This window comes from Medicago truncatula, chromosome 4 (genome assembly GCF_003473485.1).
Source record: "Medicago truncatula cultivar Jemalong A17 chromosome 4, MtrunA17r5.0-ANR, whole genome shotgun sequence".
NCBI classification, from domain to species: domain Eukaryota; kingdom Viridiplantae; phylum Streptophyta; class Magnoliopsida; order Fabales; family Fabaceae; genus Medicago; species Medicago truncatula.
The window spans coordinates 32,023,564-32,045,228 of record NC_053045.1 but is presented as its reverse complement, the minus strand read 5'-3'; the positions used below and the strand labels follow the sequence as shown (position 1 = coordinate 32,045,228).

General features: G+C 34.0%; 5 protein-coding genes and 1 long non-coding RNA gene across 7 annotated transcripts; all 6 read right to left on the bottom strand.

The window, feature by feature from the left end:
• Nucleotides 1-1,047: 1,047 nt before the first annotated feature.
• LOC11416797 (scarecrow-like protein 14) lies at nt 1,048-3,564 on the bottom strand. The gene has a single exon (XM_003606619.4). The coding sequence runs from the start codon at nt 3,259-3,261 to the stop codon at nt 1,375-1,377; it is 1,887 nt and encodes a 628-aa protein (XP_003606667.1). The 5' UTR covers nt 3,262-3,564; the 3' UTR covers nt 1,048-1,374.
• Nucleotides 3,565-5,308: 1,744 nt separating this feature from the next.
• On the bottom strand, nt 5,309-11,459 carry LOC11417445 (oxysterol-binding protein-related protein 3C). Its single transcript, XM_003606617.4, has 10 exons — nt 11,222-11,459; nt 10,965-11,058; nt 10,374-10,490; nt 10,211-10,283; nt 9,797-9,915; nt 9,127-9,248; nt 8,442-8,618; nt 7,958-8,102; nt 6,812-6,990; nt 5,309-5,782 (listed from the first exon to the last, which is right to left on the bottom strand). The coding sequence occupies exons 1-10, from the start codon at nt 11,320-11,322 to the stop codon at nt 5,536-5,538; spliced, it is 1,374 nt and encodes a 457-aa protein (XP_003606665.1). The 5' UTR covers nt 11,323-11,459; the 3' UTR covers nt 5,309-5,535.
• Nucleotides 11,460-13,689: 2,230 nt separating this feature from the next.
• Nucleotides 13,690-17,177, bottom strand: LOC112420864 (uncharacterized). Of its 2 annotated transcripts, none has more exons than XR_003010869.2 (3): nt 16,314-17,177; nt 16,006-16,143; nt 13,690-15,793 (listed from the first exon to the last, which is right to left on the bottom strand). It is a non-coding gene; the product is annotated as an uncharacterized lncRNA (long non-coding RNA). The 2 variants fall into 2 exon arrangements; XR_005645989.1 differs by having other exon boundaries at nt 16,006-16,123.
• Nucleotides 17,178-17,341: 164 nt separating this feature from the next.
• On the bottom strand, nt 17,342-19,264 carry LOC25492535 (uncharacterized). The gene is made up of 5 exons (XM_024780619.2): nt 19,178-19,264; nt 18,563-18,689; nt 18,218-18,291; nt 17,990-18,091; nt 17,342-17,845 (listed from the first exon to the last, which is right to left on the bottom strand). Exons 1-5 carry the CDS (start codon nt 19,262-19,264, stop codon nt 17,753-17,755), a joined length of 483 nt encoding a protein of 160 aa, XP_024636387.1. The 3' UTR covers nt 17,342-17,752.
• Nucleotides 19,265-19,558: 294 nt separating this feature from the next.
• Nucleotides 19,559-20,550, bottom strand: LOC25492534 (steroid 5-alpha-reductase DET2). The gene has a single exon (XM_013600689.3). It carries the CDS (start codon nt 20,403-20,405, stop codon nt 19,620-19,622), a length of 786 nt encoding a protein of 261 aa, XP_013456143.1. The 5' UTR covers nt 20,406-20,550; the 3' UTR covers nt 19,559-19,619.
• Nucleotides 20,551-20,747: 197 nt separating this feature from the next.
• Nucleotides 20,748-21,424, bottom strand: LOC25492533 (probable histone H2B.1). The gene has a single exon (XM_013600688.3). It carries the CDS (start codon nt 21,322-21,324, stop codon nt 20,878-20,880), a length of 447 nt encoding a protein of 148 aa, XP_013456142.1. The 5' UTR covers nt 21,325-21,424; the 3' UTR covers nt 20,748-20,877.
• Between the last annotated feature and the right edge of the window lie 241 nt (nt 21,425-21,665).

The following is a 21,665-nucleotide window of genomic DNA, read 5'->3' as shown; positions in this document are numbered from 1 at the left end:
TATGGAATGTAACTTCAACGGAAGGAGAAGTAGGTCTACCTTGGAGGTGAAAGTTGGAGATCATATCATACCCCAAGTTACACGGTTTAAATATCTTGGGTCCTTCGTACAAAATGACGGAGAAATAGAAGCAGATGTAAGCCATCGTATTCAAGCTGGGTGGTTGAAATGGAGAAGAGCCTCAGGTGTTTTGTGCGATAAGAAAGTACCACTTAAGTTGAAAGGAAAGTTCTATCGGACAGCAGTCCGACCGGCGTTGTTGTATGGTACGAAGTGTTGGGCGGTTAAGAGTCAACATGAGAATCAAGTAAGTGTAGCAGAGATGAGGATGTTGCGTTGGATGAGTGGCAAGACTAGACAAGATAGGATTAGGAATGACACCATTAGAGAGAGAGAGAGAGTGGGGGTAGCACCTATAGTAGAAAAGTTTGTAGAAAATAGGCTTAGATGGTTTGAGCATGTAGAGAGAAGACGTAGATGCCGTGGTAAGAAGAGTAGATTAAATGGAGGAGAGTCAAGTTAAAAAAGGTAAATGAAGACCTAGAAAAACTATTAGAGAAACCATTAGAAAGGATTTAGAGGTCAATGAGTTGGATCCAAATTTGGTGTATGATAGAACACTATGGCGTCATTTGATCCATGTAGCTGACCCCACTTAGTGGGATAAGGCTTGGTTGTTGTTGTATACAATCATTGGGACTCAAAGACATGAGAAAACCGGTTCTGCACAAGATTCTTCATGGCAAACAAGCACCTAGCACTCATAAGGTCACCTAGTGCTGCAGGCTGCACGTAGGCAGGGCGCATAGTGCCCCATGTTGCAGAACCAGGGCGCCTACCCCCTTCAAACAGAGGCAGGGCCGAGCCCACTGTCAAGCGCTCAGCGCTGTACTTTTCTCATTTTCTTGTGTTTTTGCATCTTATACTTGATCCTGGGTCTTTCAACGAGTCTCATATGATTGTGTTATTTTGAAAATCACTCGCATGGACCTTTAGAATTAGGACCAGGACAAACCTAACTTATCCCTTGAACACCACTAATGATGATGAATCACAAAAGACCATTATGACTATAATCAAGAGCATTTGTTAATCCAAGTTCAACCAAAATCAAATACAGTGAACACAATATACAATAGAAATCACCTGATCTAAGCTAAAAGTCTAGTTACACATGCTGAAATCCAAGAATTGTTTCTAAACCTTCTACATTTTAACTAGATATAGGAGAGAAATCAAATCACAAATGTCGAAAAGTTAGAAAAAATGAGGAGTGAGTCCCAAATTCTTGCTATAAACGAGCATTTAAAGCTGACTGGCACCATGTGAGTACAAATATCAAACTCACACTAAGTGTAGTAAGATACGAGTTGATTATGCCGGCACCAAACAAGTTGAAGCATATAAAATACGACCTTTCCAACCTTGAAGCATCCATTTGCTGTCTTCATCAAATACAAAATCTCTATGGTACCATTGCTTTAACTTAGTCCTAAATTTCTCCATTAATTGCGAGTCCAATGGAAGTTGCTTGAAACCAGCTCTTGTATTTCTAACCTGCCATTGTTTATATGTCTCTGGCCTTTCAACTCTTTCTAAACCTTCACATGCTACAACATTCATAACTTCCCTACCCATAATTTCCCTCTCAATCATCCTCCTCCATTCACTTCCCTTCGGTATGACGGCGTCCAACATATCATAAATAGCAGAAAAATTAAACAGTGCCTCCCTAAACCTTGTCGCAAAGAAAGGTGAATTATATGATCCATTAATAATAGACAGAGCGAAAATATCCGGATTTATCTTCCTAATCAAATGCAGAACCACGTTTCTAGGACTATTAACTTCAATACTCTCATCTAGTAAATTCTTAAACCTCCCCACACAGTTCACAGCAACTACCTCGTTGCTCTTGATTTTAAGATCTTCAACTCGAATTGTTTCCCATTTCCGCGATGCTAGGGCATTGTACTCGAAAGGAACATTGAAACGCTTGCAATAGTTAGCAAGTCGACGACCGGTCTCCTCGATTCTTTCTGTCGGGCGAAAGCCTGGTAAGGGGAACTCTATCCCAGTGATCCTCAGTTTTGGCGGTCCACCTTCTCTATTTGATAGAAACTTAATAAGCATTGGCCACTGAAAACCATAAAGGACACCAAAATCAATGATATGAAGGGTTTCAGCTTTTGCAGCAACTTTCATAATCATTTCATTTCCAAACAAATATGCAAATTTCTTGAATGGAGGGCTAGTAAAATGAACTTGATATGCTTTCAAAAACTCAGCAGCAGTAATTCTCTTAGTGCTCGGCGAGGAATAGAATGTTTGTGCACCAGCTCTATCGCCTACAAGGCGAGCCTCAAGGCCATTGGCAAAGTAATGAGCCACCCTTTGTGATGCATCTCCAAAGGGTGAAGAATGTTGCCTAATCTGCTTTAAAAGATCATTAGCATTTCTATTGTCATTGGCATACATAGCTTGTGAACACATAAGCAGAAGATTCCTTAAGTCTATCGTTTTGTTTTTGCTATCACGTTTCTTCGGACGAACCTTTCCTTCATTAGATGAAGGTGGTTGCTCATTCTGCAAAGGTTCACGGTCCACATTAAGCAAAGCTTTATCAAACATTTCTGATAATTCATCCTCATCAACAACACTAATAGCCGATTGCTTGTTACTACTCCCTTCTTCTTCTTCGCGCCCGTGATTCTTTCTACTCTTCATCATATTGAAATTGGATGATTCTAAACCAGTCAAGAGTTGAGGCTGAGGAGGAAGAAACTTGTTGGCTTCTTCAAAACCTCTATTGAATTGAGAAACAGAATCTGCATTACTGAAAATGTTCTCTGCCAACATATTGGTAATAGATGAATCGAAATTTATGGGTCCATCACTAACACTACTTGAAGCACAGGAATTAAACTGAAAACCATGATTAACAAGATCAGAAACAGGAGTATCAGGTGAAAAGGGTTTCGACTCGTGAGAATCGTCGATGCTGCTGTTACTATTACTATTGCAACTGGTGCTGGTTGTGCCATTAGGTGAAAGAGCATCATGGAATGATTTTTCTGTGATTTGTAAGCTAAGTGGATCATAAAAAGGTCTCTGGTCAACGTTTTCTTCCATGAGGATTTGAGTTATGAACTTTATGGTTTCTGAAAAATCAGTGTCTTCCATGGAAGAATCTGTCACTGAAGCCATATAACCTTCTATAGGTTTCTCATATTGTTGAAACTCATCACAGTTTGGATCCATAGTTATTTTCTCTTTGTTGAGGAAAGATAAACTATGAGAATAATAGTGTAATAATAATAATAATAATAATAATAAGATATGAATTGAATTAACTGAATATAACTGACCATGAATTATTGGTGGTTTGAAGACATGGAAGAACTCAGAAGGAAGCAGAAAATGAAGTTACGTAAGAGGAATAGATTCATTTATCATAGAGAAGCATCCCCTTTGACAACATAATTATATAGTAGTAAAATGAACTTGGTATGCTTTCACATGGAGGACTCTATGACTAGTAAATTGATCCGATTAAGTGTGATTTAGATTGAATCATTTCAATTTGTTTACCAACACATAATTACATATTTATATCATGTCTCTAAAACCTATAATATATTGAACACCTTAAACAAGTGATTATTGATTCGATCAATGCAGAAAATTTAGTTGGGATGAAATAAACCACCTTATGTGTCTACGTGTTTTTCGACGAAGATTAGCCTTAAACGATATCAGAAACTTTATACCCATAACATAAATATAATTACAAAAGTGAAAATGTTAACAAGTATCCCATAAGCATTTGTTAAAGAGTATAATATACCAATAATTAATTGAAACTTGTGTAGTTGATGCTTTAAAAGTCTAAAAAAAACACAACTTCTAATTTTAAATTTCTTAATTAGTAAGTAGTATTACGAAAAGAAAAGGGTTAACAAGTGACCATAACGTACTTGTGAGCATGTCTCTTAAAAAATCTAATAAGTAGTATTGAAAAATCTAAAAATTTCTGATAAATTAACTCAAATGACAAAAGACAAACAATTATTATTGAGACTATATTCGAACCATAAATTTTCACTTTTCTACATTTTAGTGTGTGTGAGTTTGATTGCTAAATTATTTGAAATTAGAAAATACCAGGGGTTGGGTCTAATGCAAGGTTAGATTACAAACCAAAATTATTGGTATGAAGAAGTCTAATGCAAGGTTAGATTACAAACCAAAATTATTGGTATGAAGAAAATAGTATTACATTAAACTAAAGGAGAAAAAGAATAATAACTTCATATTTGTAAGTGGATTCTAAAGCTTTGTTTACAAGTTTGAAAGGGAAGAGAGTGAAGGGTTTGGAAGAAAAAAAAGAAAAAAAGGAATAAGTGGTAGAAATGTAGGACATTAGGAGGAGGGGCTTTAGGAGTTTATTTTTCTTCAAAATATGAAACCCTCCTCATTTGAGGAAACTAAAAAAATCTATATTATTATAATATTCTTAAATTAAAAAAACACTCTTCCAAAAAAATGCAAAATTTTTTTTTAATTTTCCCCTATATTTCTCACCCCACAAAGTCATTCCTTTCCTTCCCCATCAAACTTTCGAACAAAAATCTAAGAGGGTGTGTTGAAAGTTGAAACAGCAATTGAAAATCACTTAAAATATCAACGCAATTAGTGTTGCAGTTGAAAATATAAGCTCGCAATTATCCTTGTTTAAATGAGTGAGATGACGCGATTGGTGCTTAGTTTGACGAAAACAAGTATGAGCTGAATTTTAAGACTTTTCGTTTTCCCCTTTTTTTCCTTCAAACCGATGAGAATCAGAGGTACCAAGTCACTGTCTCTCACTGAATTGAGGAAAGACCGTAACTGCTACTTCCAATAAGTACCATGAGTTTTGTGGTTAAAATTTTGATTCATTTTCAAGTGTTGATCCATTATATACTCTAGTTACCAAAATGATCCACAATTTTGACTTGAACAGCATTACCTAGTTAACAGGAATCCTCATATACTCAGAAAATCCAATGCAACATGTCATATACAAAGGATATAAGGATCTTGTTCTAATAAACAAAGGATATAAGGACTGTAACACCAATGTGGAAACTTTTAGCCAAAACACAAACCTTTTTCAATTGCATATTTAGGTAAACCAAGGGTCGTTGATTACCCTCTCTTTTGCATCGAACAAACTATTAAGAGGATCCTTCACAATCTTGCATGTTGCAACACCAAGAAAAAAATCACTAGGCAAAAATATATGATCTAAAAACAATGTTTTCACTTGTTGAAAAACAGCACAGGATATATACAATTTCAAGGTAACTCAAGGTAACCAGTACAGGCACTGGCAATGCAACATATTCCTTATCCTTATCACAATCAAAATACTAAGATAGGCAGAAAGTGAATAGTAGATACAATGTACACAGGACAAAAGTTAGATTTCTTCCAATGTATCAGTAAAAAGTTCAATGCAGCATCTAAAAATAAAAGTACATTGAAAATACTTCATTCCGTGGCCAAGTCAGCAAACTGCCATGGATTGAACTCAATTGATTTAACATCAACATTATCAATACTGCCAGAGTTATCTGCAGCAGCCCGATATTCCGCATATTTACCATTATATTGGTAGATTTCCAAATCACCCCAAGGAGTCGATGTCACTTCTTCAGTCAACTCAAACCATCTTGGTGCAAATTTTTGCCCCTTTTCTTCCCTGGCTCTCTTTTCAGCACGCTGCCTCTCCTCCAAACTGAAAAGAAGCAAACAAAATTAACACCCTGGGGAGCAATCTCACAGCATCTCTCTGGTGAATCTCAAATCCATTTTCTATTTAAGGGAGGTGGTTGAGAGTGAGGCAGAGGCCAATCTCAAGGGGGAAAAGAGATCAATACAAAAGGTAACAAGTTACATGACTCTACCAATTTGATCATCCAAAACTAAACCTGCTAGGATACTGAAACAGAAAGAAAACAGAATCCCAAAAATAGCATTCCAAATGACAGAATAAAATAGTATGGTATTCTTCAATCAGAAGTAACTGATAAACTAGTCCAGAGACAGGGCTCCTCGGAGAATGATTGTCTTATGCCACGCAGTTCAAAATAGGAAGTTCTCCCACTCCTCTATTTCCACCCTCCTATAACTACTCTCTCTGTTAGGAACCTGATTCACATGGTAATAATTTACAAGGAAATTAGATCAACAAAGGAAAAACAAGAGGCAAGATGCCACTGTCGGTAGCAAACTCATACTCTCCAAGATACCCCCTCACTCTCCTCCAAGTTCCCATGTAACATAACACATTACACAATCCATATGTTCCCTCAATCCCTGTCACATCAACACTCTCAACTGCTTCCTCCTATCATAAAATATCCACACAATAGGTTTGGACAGTTGCTGTGCAAAATTTACTACTATCACTCTCACACGAGTACTTCTGTATCTCCTAATAGAATGATAACAGCATAACAGAATGATAACAGCCTGTCCAGTCGCACCTTTCTTCTCTCAGATATAACCATCCACACTCTAGGATTCTCCCTCTACTGATCAGAGCATAGGATCATCTTCCGAAATACATGTCCTAACAGAACCCCAACCCAACCAAAAGGAACTATAACCCACCTCAACCAAGTTATTTCAACAAACAGAATAGTTATAGAATGCAACATTGAACATGTTAAACTGTTACAAAATTTTATAAACATCACTTAAACAGTGCTCAAATATATATTTTTGGGCACAAGGAGACAGAAAGGGAACAAAAGATATGAACCTGCTCTTTTCTGTCCCGGATTTTGACAGATCACCCATCTCAAGTGCATATCTATCTGGGCGTAGACGGGAGTCTGATGCCAACAACTTTCTAGGGGCAGTGTCAAAGCTGTTTAATTTATGAGCAAAATGTGTGTACTGGAATTTATCATTTGGTGGAACATCAGCAATGTGCCAAACCTGCATTACCAAAATCACTGATGAAATGCCAATGACAATGATAAGGAACTTTGAGGTATTAATGTCGTTACCAATCAATATATCGGCAAAGTATAAGAGTAAGGTTACTTTTCTTTTATCACATAGCATGTCAAATTCTTGATTGCAATGGTTATAACTTCAAATTGAAGATTTTCAAAGAATGCTAAATTTGGATCGTAAGAGTGTGTGCATGTAAGCAAGATATGGCCAAAAGATGCCTAATTACATCCTTGTCTTCTTCCATCATATCATGAAGTTTATCTAAACGATTATTGTTTCAAAGACAAGTTCAAAATCACAAGCAGAAATTCAGTTGTCTTAAAATGATAAGACCAAAGTAATACATTACCCGGAAAAAATTGTTTGATTTGATATACAAGAATAAAAGTAATGGCTTAAAATTTATATAGTGTCAGTGTAGAGAGTTTTTATACTGTCAAATCAATCATAGTTGTCAGATCGTTAAAAAAAATTACTTTAATTGTAACTACTTCTGAAGTCATATTTGATTGTTTGTGACATTGTGTGAAAATCAAACTGTACATATAAACTAATTAAATAGAAATATTTGAAAAATTGTAAGAGGTGTCCTCATTCCCATGCTTGCTGGGAAGGTGGAAGAAAAGATGAAGTTTGTTCTTTTCTTCTTGTAAAGGTCGTGGTGGCTGATCAGGGACCAAGGGGCTGACGGATGGAGGACATTCAAATCGGTCAACATGTATTATCGTCATGTGAAAATTCCATAACTGGAAAGAGGCTATGGCAAAAAAAACGTCACTCGCTGCAACTTAACCTACCAAGCATGACTAGATGGGCAATGATTTTGTCATTAAAGAGCAAGACCGAGAAAATGGAAAGATGCTTAACGTTTAAAGCTAAGTTACTGTGAACTTTGACTGCATATAACTCTCAAGATCAATTTGAAGATTAATGAAGAAAATATCACCTCTTTCAATTCTGTGTTAGGAAGAGGCTCTCCTTCTGAATCACAAGGTTGATAATTCATTGACTGATTCCACTTCCCAGTCATCAAAATTTTGGGCTCTTCAGAAGAATTGTAAACATAACCATCCACTTCGTAGCGACCAGCACTACATAAGATGAGGAAACAGGTAGAGCTTAATTAAAGGCTGTAGATAAATGATACTGATATTAGACTATTAGTAAGATACCTAAACAACCAATGGGGAAAGATGAAGGTAAAACATAGGCATCATAAATGAAGGGGAACAAAGTTCAGAGCCACTCAATTGTCGTCAAATCAAAATATCAGGTGAAACAGGAATAATTTTCATTTCAATATACATCAAGTCAATTGATATACTAACAACAAATTGCTCAAAGGATGAAACCTAAATCCTAATAAAGAAAGGTATAAACAAATGTATCTTTTTTTAAAAACAAAAATTCGAACTGGAAATGTTACTGACCCAAACCATCCACATTGTTGAAAGTAGAGTACGGCTTTGTCTCCAGTTGTCAAATTTGTCATTATCATTTCCCCAGGTGAATCAATCCAAGTCCGGCCAAAAATCAGGTTATTAACCTTTGTAGGAGGCGGCACCAGATCCAAGACTACACCATGCTTCTTAAGGGTCACACGCGTTCTACAAACATCAATCCACAAAAACATTATTCCTCCTTAAATAGGAAACAGCAACAAGCTTATCAACTGATAACAGAAAGAGTTAAATCAAGTATTACTATTAATTAATCATATATATGATATAACCATGAATAACTTTAAGATTGAATCTCATACAACAGCTCAAGACCCTAAAACCTATATTGGCATTTGGCGACCTTTTATGGAGATCTTAAGAGAGCATTATAATTATATTGAAACACACATGTCATGTAGTTATCAAGTATCACTATATGTGTCTCCTCTGCTTTAAAACACTATGTGGATGTCAAATATCACTATGTGTCTCCTCTGTTTTAAAACACTAAAGAGAGTAGATCAGAGATGAGATGGAAATTGTTTCAATTAGGGTGTGACAGGTGAAAGCAGCAATAAGTGTGTGAACTTGAAAGAATACAAATAGTATTGGTAACAATAGGAGAAAAACAATATCACAGAAAATCTACTAAACAAATGCAATATATTATCACCTTCCAACAGGGTACACATCAACAGAATTCCCCAAAAACTTAGTTTTTAACTTTGAAGTAACGTCATATGTAAAATGTTCATTCTCGGCATGCCCAGCACTCATTGGGGGATGATGACTAACCTGAAATTCAAAATGACGTTTTGATATACAGAAATAAAAAAAGAAATGAAATAATATCAGTTTATTTTGACAAAACAAAATTAGAAAGCAAGAGAAGTTAATATTTCTTCCAACGGCTAGCATATGTATCACGCATGGAGAGAGAGAGACAGAGAGAGATCCATTGATCCCAAGTGCCTAGACATATTGATATTTACATCTCCTGAAAACATTTTTTTATAAATGATGAATGTTATCGATCCAACCATTGAATTAACAATTATCATGAAGTAGATCATTCAAGTCTGCAAAATTCAAAATAATTTTATATTTCATCACACCAGCACCGCTTTATTTAAATATAGATATTAAGTTAACTCGATATATTTGTGCGTGCTACTAGATTATGTACCTACAAATGTCTAAATTAAATATATTTTGAATATACCGTGCAATCCATATAATATAACACGATTATATAGCCACATTACTTAATTTTGTATTAAACAAAAAGATTGGTTGTGAAATTGAACAAGACACACACACACACACACAGATTGAAAAGATACCTGTTCCGCAAGAAATGTAATTCCATTATGGTTAGTCAATTCATAAGTCTCTCCAAGGATAGGATTAAAAGGTTTCCAAGTTCGTTGGTATGCAAAGTACACAGATATAGCCCACGATGCTGCAATCATCATTATGTAATTTAAATTAAATAGTGAAGAAATAGTAATAAGAAACAAACGCCTGATATTTATAGTTACTTCAATGCAATAAGAAAAATAAAAATCATTACAAAAAGCATCAGTTTAAGATAAATAAGGCTGGTCATCCAAATACTTCAACAAAACTAGTTCTGATGATTCATATGCTTCTTATTTGTTAATCATTGATACTAAAAACTATGTCTCTAAGATGACTTTTCAATTCAACTAGAAAAGAAAATTATATGATAAAAACAAGGGAGAAAAATAACTCACATGCATAAACCAACTGCATGTATGGATCCTCTGATTGATCTGCTTGATCTAACAAGTGAGAGTACTCCATCAACTAGTTCAAACAAATTTAATGTTACAATATCAGTCAACTAACAATACAAATTAACAAATTATTAACAGAAAAACTTAAAATCTAGCAGACCTCAGCCATTTTCTGAAGCATAGTCATTGGTTCAAATATAATAACCGGCAGCGTCACCAGTGACGTTACATCTGCGCCAATATAATTCTGCATCATCTTCCAGTAACCATCTCTTTCCTGTATATATAAAACCCAAAAAGATAAAAAGGGATAATTATTTTCAGACTACAAGCATGTATAGAGTAAGGGTTACACAACGAAAAAAATGACATGAAATAAAGAGTTTTAAAAATAACTACATACTCCATTGTCTATTCTTACTGGATGTCAGTGTAAAACTAGTTTATACTAACGATGGATATATTTTAAAAATAACTACCACATACTCTATTCTTACTATATGTAAGTATAAAACTAGTTTATAACGAGGATGGACGCCTTTTTAAGATTAACTACCACATACTATATTGTTATTTCTTCATGTCATACTGTTTAGTGGGGCAATTTGGCGGAATACACGGTTCATATTGGATGATAGTGTAAAATGGTCTACACTATCAGTGTGTATCCTATTTTCTAACATATCTTAGCATCTTTCCTTATCTTTAACAATGAATAAAAGTTGAAAACAAAAGAAACAAAATTAAGCACCTCAGGTTTCCATCTTCCTCTCTGAACTTCATCATCTACATCATCTTTACCACCATCTGGGTTTATAACTTCTACACCTTCATATCCAAGAAGCCTAAAACCAAATATTAAAAATAAAAAATAAAAAAACACAAAAATGCATAGCATGTATTAGTGATTAAACTAAAATTGACCAATCTTGATGAATTTATGAATTATATAAATCATAAAAAAAAATTGAAGGGGTTTTGGAGGTGAATTAAGGAAGGGGAAGTTACCCGTTAACAGATCGGGTCATAGCGTTGCTGAAGACGGAAAAACGGGAAGACATCGCGGAGAAGAAGCCCTTGCTTTCATTCTCCTTCTGCGGAGTACCCATTTTTTTGTTTCTCTCTGAAACTAAGAAACCCTAATTCACAACACGATGGGGATGAGCTCGGCGAATCCAAATCGAACTGAAATGGAGATGGATAGAGAGTGGTGTGTGTGTAGTGTTTTCTAGATCATTTCATTTTTAAGTTTTATCTTTACAAATAGATCAATTTATTTAAGTTTATTTTTACGTTAATTAAGTAAATTGCATGTATAAATATATAAATTTTTGTTTTTTTTTTCTTATAAAAATTAAATTTTTTATTTTCTATCACATTTTTATCCTTAAAAATGCTATAAAAAATATTACATAGACTAAAAAATATAATTTTTGTAACGACCAAAAAAGAATACAGACAATTTACTTAAGAGTTTTTCTACTTGCACCCTAGTTAATCATGGTTGCATCCCAAAATGACAAGATTATCCTTTCATAAAATTTGATTTTCAAAAAGCCTATTCCTTCTTTTTTTGGTTACACCCCAAAACCATTCTTCCAAAACCATAATTCTCCAACCGATCGATTGTGTTCTGCGAAGATTTTCAAAACCATACTTTCTCACGTCCATTCATGATTTCGAAGAAAATTCGAAGCAAATCAGGTTAGCAAGTGTTGTTCTTCAATCGATTGTGTTTTTCTTGTTATGGGTTCTCAGTTCTGATTTTGTGTTTTCCTTGTTCTGCGATTCACAGTTCTGCAATTTTGTAAACTCAGTTTAAGTAGGTTCATGTAAACTCAGTTTAAGTATGTTCATGTAAACTCAGTTTAAGTAGGTTCATGTTAACTCAATTTAAGTAGGTTCATGTAAACTCAGTTTAAGTAGTTTACATGAACCTACTTAAACTGAATTTAAGTTAACCTTGCCAATGTAAATTAAAACCGTAATCGTACAGTGCATCAGTGCAGTTGAAGGAAAAAAATTGAAACTAGCAAATAGAAGAAGAAATTCACTTACTTATATCCAATTGAGTATGGATGAAAAATATTTTGATTCACTCTTTAATTTTCATGGAGATTGATATTGAACATCAAATTGTTTGATCGATCGCTTTATGGGGTGAAAGAGGGTGAAACTCACTGACAATGAATAAAATTAAGGTTTTAATAAAATTTATATAAAAGGACAATTTTGATATTATAAAAAAATTTTAAGAAAATTCGGGTGTAACTAGAAAAACATGGGGTGTAAATAGAAAAACTCTTTACTTAATTAATCCTAACAAAAAATACAGCATTATCTTTACATTTAAAGGTAAGTAAATGTGTCCCATAAGTGTAGCTCATTTGGTAACTATCACGGATAATTTGTGTAGGGTTTAGGGTTCGAACCTCAGATTTCCTACTTCTCTATACATAATGTGTGTGAATCTGACCACTAGACTACTTGACAAAAAAAGGAAAGTAAATGTAAATATTTTTGTAAATGTTAAGTCTAAAGTTTTTTTTCCCCTTCAAGTAAAAAGTCGGAAGATTTTTCCTTCTTTGAATTAAAGCATCATCTTCACTCTAAATTTTTTTGTTTTATCAAAAAATGTTGTTTTTTTTTTTTTGAGGGAATCAAAAAATGTAGTTGTAAAGTGGACTTGTGCAATGATATTGAAGAAATATGGATGAATTTGTAATTTTCCTCTAAAAAAAATGAATTTGTAACTTTCCTCTAAAAAATATGAATTGGTTGTTTTCTTGAGGAGACTGAAAGAAAAATTCACATGGTCGTGTTCAATTTTTTTTTTTTTTTTTTGAAGAAACATGGTTGTGTTTAATAGCATAACAAGTATTTAAAATTATTTTTCCTCAAAAAAAAATATTTAAATTATTTTGTGAAAAAATTATATGTATTAATAGTGTAAAACAGTTTTACATTGTGGTATCAATATATTATATCATACCAACTAATTTTAAAATATTTTTTCTGAGTTTGTTAAACATTTTACACAAACAGTACTACAACAAAATTTTAAGGATAATTTAGTGTTTAATTTTTAATGCACCGCCAATATTAAAAAAATAAAAAATTATGATGTCATTTTACCACAATCGATCATGGACACTTTATATGCGTACAACGAATGTGATTAATTGATGGTGTAATTTTTTTTTTACTATGAATTCAATTAAATCACACAATTACACTTCTTTTATAGGTTAATTCTTAAAATATTTTTACAAATATCTATATCTATGTTGTGTGGTTTTATTGATTGTACCTTATGTGTGAATTTACACCGTCAATATATGCAAATTAAAATTACCTATCATTGTTGGAGGAAAATGATTGAATGCTATGAACTTATGTCACCAATTTTAGAGACCGACTGGTCCTACAAATTCTAATAAATGAAAGAAAGTACTTCAAATATTTTGCAACAAGACTTATAGAAACTAGACCTTGCACCCGTGCGGCCGCACGGGTCATATTGATTGCAAACAAAATATTCAATTATATTGTAACTAAGAATCTGTATGTGCAAATACAATGTTAAAAATAATAATACAACTTAAAAAAGGGAAAAAATGGAAGCCATTGTGGGTTTCTTCATGCTCAATACAATACAGAATCTTGTCTTACAATAATACTACATTGATATAAATTTACAATCATATACATCATGAAAATTTTTAATGAGCATTTTTATGTCTCTCTTGACCATTTTACATTCTCCTGTAAATCCTTTTCTTTATCTATTGCACTTTCAAGCCTTTCCAAAGTCCAAAAATGAATTCGGACATGTATGATATTGTCTTTGAATTTGAGCCTTGTCAAAAAAATATACAAATGATTTGCTTCCAGAAATTTGTTATATAAATATTACATAAGGATAAATGATGAGTTAGTACCATGTGTTTTAAGACCATGATGCTGGAAACTTATACGACAGCTTTGGAATGAAAACATGTAGTAGTAACATATAGTAAAGAATGAAAACTCCAGAAACATAGATCAGGAAAAAAGTCAATTTATATCTTCAACAAAAGATCATTGCAGTCTCTCAAGAAGACACCTTGGCCCTCTCATGTTCAACAATGTTTACCTTTTGAAATTGTAATCCTCGCAACTCATGATCCTTAAATTTGTCATAGAAGCGAAAGAACAATTTGAAAAAAATAAAGGGTCATTAGGACTAAATTGAATATAAAATGAGACAATATTATGAGCAAACTGGATTTAAAAATAAGATAAATAACCAAACTAAAACTAAACAAATATGTTGCATTTCAAGATTTAGGGACCCAATTATTGGCAAAAGAAGATTGTGGAACTCTCAAACGTGTTTTGAATGACTTTCGAGCCATATATCTCATAAAGTCCTTCCCATTCAATTTAAACTTTGAAAAAGATTGTGGAACTCTCAAACGTGTTTTCAATGATGAGCACAATGTATTAGCAATTTAAGACTCGAACTTCACATGTCTGCATATAAAACAAACCATTGTCTTGATTTAAAACAGGAAAATCAGTCTGCATATAACTAAACCATATTTTACTAAATGCTTGTTTATGATATTCTTTTGCTAATCACAATCAATAATCATTTCCAGTTTTTACTTCTAAGCCAATATCTTCAAATAGAAGCATTCAACTAAGAAACTAATCCAAAAATTATTACAAACCAAGGCACATATTTTATGCGACTGTTTACATTTGCTTATCCATTATGCATTTTGTAAAAAATCTAGGAGGTTTTTCAAATTTTTCTTTTCAAAACCATGCCTTTAAATAAAGAAATGAATTAACCTGGTATTTCTAGAGCCAACGCAATAGGTAGATGGTACAATGTCAAAAAGTGAAAGAACTTCATAAATAATTAGAACAAAATGGTAATAAGATAGAAAAAATAATGGCAAAGGAAAAAAAAACAATGGAAAGTGGGGGGAAAATCCAGATAAAGGAAAGTAAGGGACTTAGAGAAAAATGGACATATGACATTAAAGATGAAAATTTGCTCAAAATATCTGCATAATTTGCAGTTAGCATTAAACTTGTGATTCTATAACAATTATATATAGGACCTTTGATTTCATGTATCAGGAAAAAAATTGATATTCTACTTCACTTAAAAATAAGCTATATAAAGAAAAAACACTAACTTAACATTTGATCTTATAAAAAATCACATGTCACAACTATCTAATTCAATTCAACAACAAAACAAAAACAGATAAAATCTTTACTTAGCGTAGAAAAAAAAATGGCTATAAGCCTACAAATGTGAACTGTTATCGAAACATCGCAACTAACAATGGATAAATAATTGTTTTCAGGCAAGAAGACACATCCAGGAGTATCAATCACATTATTATTTATCTAACTAATTCATTAATAGTTGAATGTATTTCTTTTAGAACAGTGAGACATATTACTTACCTACAATACTTCTCATCCTGATATCGGAAACAAATATGATTATTTGATCATAATCGTTATCGGAAACATCCAAATATTCACCATTCTCATCTGCCTCCTAAAGTCCTTCCCCTGCAACCAGATATCAAAATTTAAAAAGAAACTATCAATAAGTTAGAAGAAGAAAAATTGGAAATCAAGATTTGTATTTTGCAATGAAGCATTAGCTCCTAATTCAGCCGAAACATAATTAATAGCTCATTTACAAAAGATAACAGACAAAATAATCATCAAATAGTACCAAATACAATGTTTATAGAGAATAAGAGAAATGGACAATAAACCTTTATCTTATTGTCACAGTTGCAAGTGACCGGCCACAGTGAACACAACAACAGTTCATAAATGTCTCCCTCTATTCATGATAGCACCAAAACAGCAGTGTTATGTTTCAGAACTGCACTGCAACCATCATCCAATTCCTAAATTATTTACCAGGGAAAAGAAAAAACAATTACCTTTAGCCCTATTGCTTTAATTTCAGGTATTGTTATTTGGTGAATAGGAATCCGACCAAGAACTTTTGCAAAACTAAATTCAAAATTGAGACATTAATTCAATTAAGAGAATGCAAATTTGTTATAACAATTACCTTTAGCCATAGATCGACCACTGTCCCAAACAAACCACCACCAACCGCCGAACCCGCCGTTATCCTTCCAACCAAAACAACTGACGACGTCGGAAGTCACGGCGGCGTTCGGCGTCGTCGATCTTCCATCGTTAACCGATGAAGAACCGAAGCCACTGACTTCGATCTTGACAACTTCCTCCGGTTATCGGTTTTCTGGAACCTCTTGGTAGAATAATCAGTTGGAAACTGGTATCGCTGCTCTTGCTGATCTTGCTAATCCTTCTGATGATGAAATTGGTTATCAAGGTTTCTCGATTCGCATAAATCTTGCTTCGTATAATAGCCGTAAACCTTTTGAAATCGATAACGGCGATGAGGACAAATCGGAGGAGTAAGGAGTGGCATGTTTCTGGTGAGGAGGTGTAGAAAGGAGTAGATAATAAGAAAGGAGATCATCGGGAATGATGAAGAAAGGGGAAAGAGATGAATAGAATTAAGAGAAAGGAAAATGGGACATTAAAGTAAAAATGGATTGAAGTTGAAGAGAAAGAGAAGGCATGGATAATAGGAAAGGTAGATGAAGAAGGGGAAAAGGTCATAAAAGGATCGGATGTGTAAAACATCCTGTAATCCCAAACGGTTTTTTTTTTTTTTCCTTGGGACAATAAGAATGAAACTAAAGAAATTTGTGCCAGAATGAGAGAAGACAGAGTTTGATCTTTTTTTTTTGGAAATTGAACAAAAATAGGAGTGTGGCAGACAAACAACAAAATTTGTATTTCCTAGCAGTGAAATTTGAATTTCAAATTCGGCAATTAATGAGCATTTTTCCGCCCAGTGCATTAGGGTTTAGAAAATGGGGTATGCATAATGTACTTTAGGATTAGATATTAAGATGACCTTCCAATATGTTAAAAAAATATAAAGCTTATCATTCGCTTTGTTTTTTGCAACAAAACTTGCACACATTTCATTTTGCTTTTTATCATCCACTTCTTGAGAAATTTTAAAATAAAAATTTAAATCTTTACAACAATGATATCTGCACCTGTGGCAATAGCACCATGTACAAGAAAAAGAATACATAGATCAACAAGTGTACACAACCATTGTGTTTCTGCATTACATGAGATTATCAACTGTCATGATAATTCAACATTCCTATAAAATGAATATTATCAAATGAAATAAATAAACATGGACATTCTACTTAAGATCTGCTATCAAATGAATTATGTAAAAAAAAGTTGCATATCAAACTGCAAAATCTTGCACAGTACCAATTGAATTTGCATTCAAATCAAAGAAATAATTGTCCATCCCAACATGTCCACTTCGTCCTTACAAAAAGTATATCAAATTGGTTTCAGGCAAAAACTGTTAAAAAAAAATTGATGCTATTCATATCCTTGCTATTGACTATTGCTGAAGCAAATCACAAAAGCTGAAAAGGTAATTTACAGTTGCCTTTGGCGTTGGGATCTTCCTCTCGGTGAAACAAGGTGAATACGCCCATAAACCCACTGTCTACCGAATCTTGAAACTGATCGCTGAAAATTGATAACACTACCTGTTAGGCAAATTGCAGGATCATCTTTTGGAGGGCATAACAATACATGCATTGCCAAACAGCAGTCTAGTTTTATGAACGAAATTTTTGTAAAATGTTAAAAAAAAATGCTTCACATTATTACCTCCATGTTGGTGCGAAATTCTAATAAGCATTCACACACACACATGACAATCTGTTTGTGAGGTGAGTCAATATTCCTGTCTATTCTCACAAATGCGAATACCTGAAAGAAATCAACCCAATCCAGTACGTTTGAGTTAAGCGTAGTTAAACTTTACACGTGTGCCCCCTCAAGCTCGACAGACATAAACATGAATTATATGAATGTTCACTTGCAAAGTGAACTAACCTCTTCTCCACAATTTGGACATGCACCTTTTAGTGACACCAAATCATTCCTCCACAGTCCTTGAAGCACCTTAACTGTGAAAATACATACACATAAGCAGTGGCAATGTGAGGAATAATTGATTAGTTTTCTGAGGCTACATAAAGAGAACTTTCCAACCAATTGAACACAATTGAAATGTTGTATTCAGTAGAAATAAATTTGAAAATTAAAGCGTCAAATGAAGAAGAGTGATAACAGCAGAGAGATTTTTACCTGAAGCTGACACAACACAATGAACATAATGCTATTCACCGAGGCCAGAAACCCGAATGCAGCTGGCTGGCTACTATATATATGATAAACCTGAACTGAAGGCATTTTGATAAGCCATGCCAACGGTGTAAGATATTGGCCCAATACACACTAAACTTCCAAATGCAATGAACATGGTCCATGTGCTGGCTAATGCAAGAGCCATAGATAGATCCTCCTGCCTTAAGAGCATATCACTCAATATTCTAGTAAAGAAACTGAGAAGAAAAGATGGTGGAAAAGATGAGCATTGGGGAGGGATACCCAATAATTTAAAATATGTTATGTTACTAAGGATGCTTTTGGTTAAATGAGTTAATTAGGCGATTACTCAATACAATCTTTTAAGGAGCTTAATTAAGTGCTTATTCAATGCTATTATAGAGAGTGTATTGAAATAAGTTGAAAGCAACTAATAAACATGTCATAAGTTATTCGTATAAATGAACTCAAGTTCAAACACTATTAAAAACGATTAGTAATAGTATGGTGTAAGATAAAAATAAACAAGCTCTTTCAAATATCTCCTAGATATGTAGCATAGCAAATACAGACATTGAATAGAATCATAATGATCATGTGTGTGTGTGTGTGTGTGTGTGTATTGCACAGAAACCTAACTTTCTCGGCCACATAAAGAGTCAATGAATAGAACCAAATAATTACCTCAGCATCAGCATATACTGCATTGAGAACTGACTTTGAACCAAACCATCTTAGCCTTTGCCGTTTATAGATACATAAATACAACATCGCTTATTAGTTGAATACCAATCAACAAACTTGTATATGTGATTTAGTCTTACTGCTGCGAACAAATATATCTGTTAAACATTTGCGATTATGATTGTTTTCATAGTTATTGTCTATGATAATTCTATCATTATCACTGTTTTCAGTCTATTATTACCATTAGATTTTTAGTTGAGGTAATATACATAGGGGTAGATTATTTGTTTATTTTTGCCAAAGATCTTCATTCTGGATTGCAATTTCAAAAATCAAGTGATATTAATTAGCTGTAGTATGGCTATAAAAATTGAACAATTAAAACAGTATAACTGCAATATTATTCAACATATGTATACAGAACAATTCATAACAAAAATCAATACAAGTAAGGAATAACAGCTTTTCTTTTCTTAGGATAATCCTCTCCAAATTTCTCCAAATACCATTGATGATTAGCACGTGCCCTAGGCCCCAAATTAGCAAAAGTATAAAGAAAAAAGCCCAATCCAGCCCAAGACCATGTCATCAAAGCCCAACCAAACCACTCCACAATCTCCCCAAAATAATTAGGACAACTCACAACCTCAAACAACCCTCCTTTAGGAATTAAATATCCTTTCCCTTCACTTTTAAGTCTCAACAATTCCTTATCCGACAAAACATTAATCATCATCCCAACAAAAAAAACAAAAACCCCACAAAAAAACACAACCCAAAAACACCATCCATCATCAAAATCTTTGTAGTGAGAAACCCATCTAGCTTGAACAAAAGAATTCAACAAATTGAACAAAAAAGCTATAACAGCTATACTAAAAGGAAACCCAGATGGGTTTTTTGTTGTTTTTGTGAAGAATAAACGAAGAGGGTAGATTATTGTGCGGTTGAAGTAATGAACAAGAAAAGGGGTTATGAGGATTATTGATTTTGGATTTGAGGAGTTGCTACCGTGTGGGAAAAGATAAAGGGTGAACCAGAGAGTAGGACTTTCCATGAGAAACCATGCAAGAGGTGGAGAGAGATTTGGACCCCAACCTGGTCTATGGTGTTTACCGTATGGAGCTTGGAGGAATGTGAGAGAGATGAAGGTTGGTGGTGCTATGAGGAAAAGTGTGTGGAGGGAGTAGCTGAAGAGTGACGGGTCTTGTAAGAAGAACAACATTGTTGCGAGGAGTTGTGAATGTGTATTGTGTGATGATACTACTAAAAAACAAGATCTACTTATTAGAAGAGAATTGATTTTTGTTTTTGACGGAACTTTTGACTATATTCTAATTTATCTACTTTTTTTTTTCGGATTTTCCAAGGCTTATTAGAATATCGTCGTTTAATTAATCAAGGTATCTGTGGGGGGTTTTTGCCAGGCTCTGATTAAAGACAACAACAAACTCTTCAGCATTTCTCGACACGTCAATTAAAATATCTGACGATCCTAAAATCTGATAAAGTTAATTTAACCAGCAAGCTTACTAAAAAAAATTAAACAAGTGCAAAATCAACCAAATTGAACAATAGAAACATTTTTGAAGTCCGATTTCATTAAATTTCACCATTATCATACTTCATACACAAAAGCCATTACTTCATTAAAATTTAAAACTACCAATGGTTCCTACAATTAGATCCCAACAAATCTAAGAACTAGTAAACTTGGTCACAGCTTTGGTTCCCTCAGAGACAGCATGCTTGGCCAATTCACCAGGAAGAACAAGCCTGACTGCAGTCTGAATTTCCCTTGAAGTGATTGTTGGCTTCTTGTTGTAACGAGCAAGTCTGGATGATTCTTGAGCAAGCTTCTCGAAGATATCATTGATGAAACTGTTCATGATACCCATGGCCTTGCTTGAGATACCAATGTCTGGGTGAACCTGCTTCAGAACTTTGAAGATGTAGATCTTGTATGTTTCAACATTCTTCTTGCTTCTCTTCTTCTTCTTATCTCCGGCGGCTGAACCACCTTCCTTTGGAAGCTTCTTTCCAGCCTTGGGCTTCTTCTCAGCAGGAGCTTTCTCGGCGACGGTGGACTTCTTCTCCTCAGCTGGTTTCTTCTCTGCTGGCTTCTTCTCTCCCTTTGGTGCCATTGAGAATTTGGAACTTGGAAGAAAGTTAGGGTTTTGAATTGGGAATTGAAAATTAAACGATTGCAGAAGAAAAGTAGATGGTGATGAAAAACGATAGATGCGGTTTGACTAATATATAAGATAGCTCTCGCATTTCTATTGGCTAGTGAAGGTTGCCGTGGATCGATGACGTGGAATTTTTTCATCCGTTAGAAGGAGATAGTGATGGACGCTCAGGATTTTGTTTTGATACAACGATGATACGGATCGATGTGCTGGTTGAAACGTTTTTTCCTTATTTTGTTTCCTTGTTTTCCCGGTTTAGTTTTTGAAAGAGTTTTTTTGTTTTGTTTAAAGCAGCC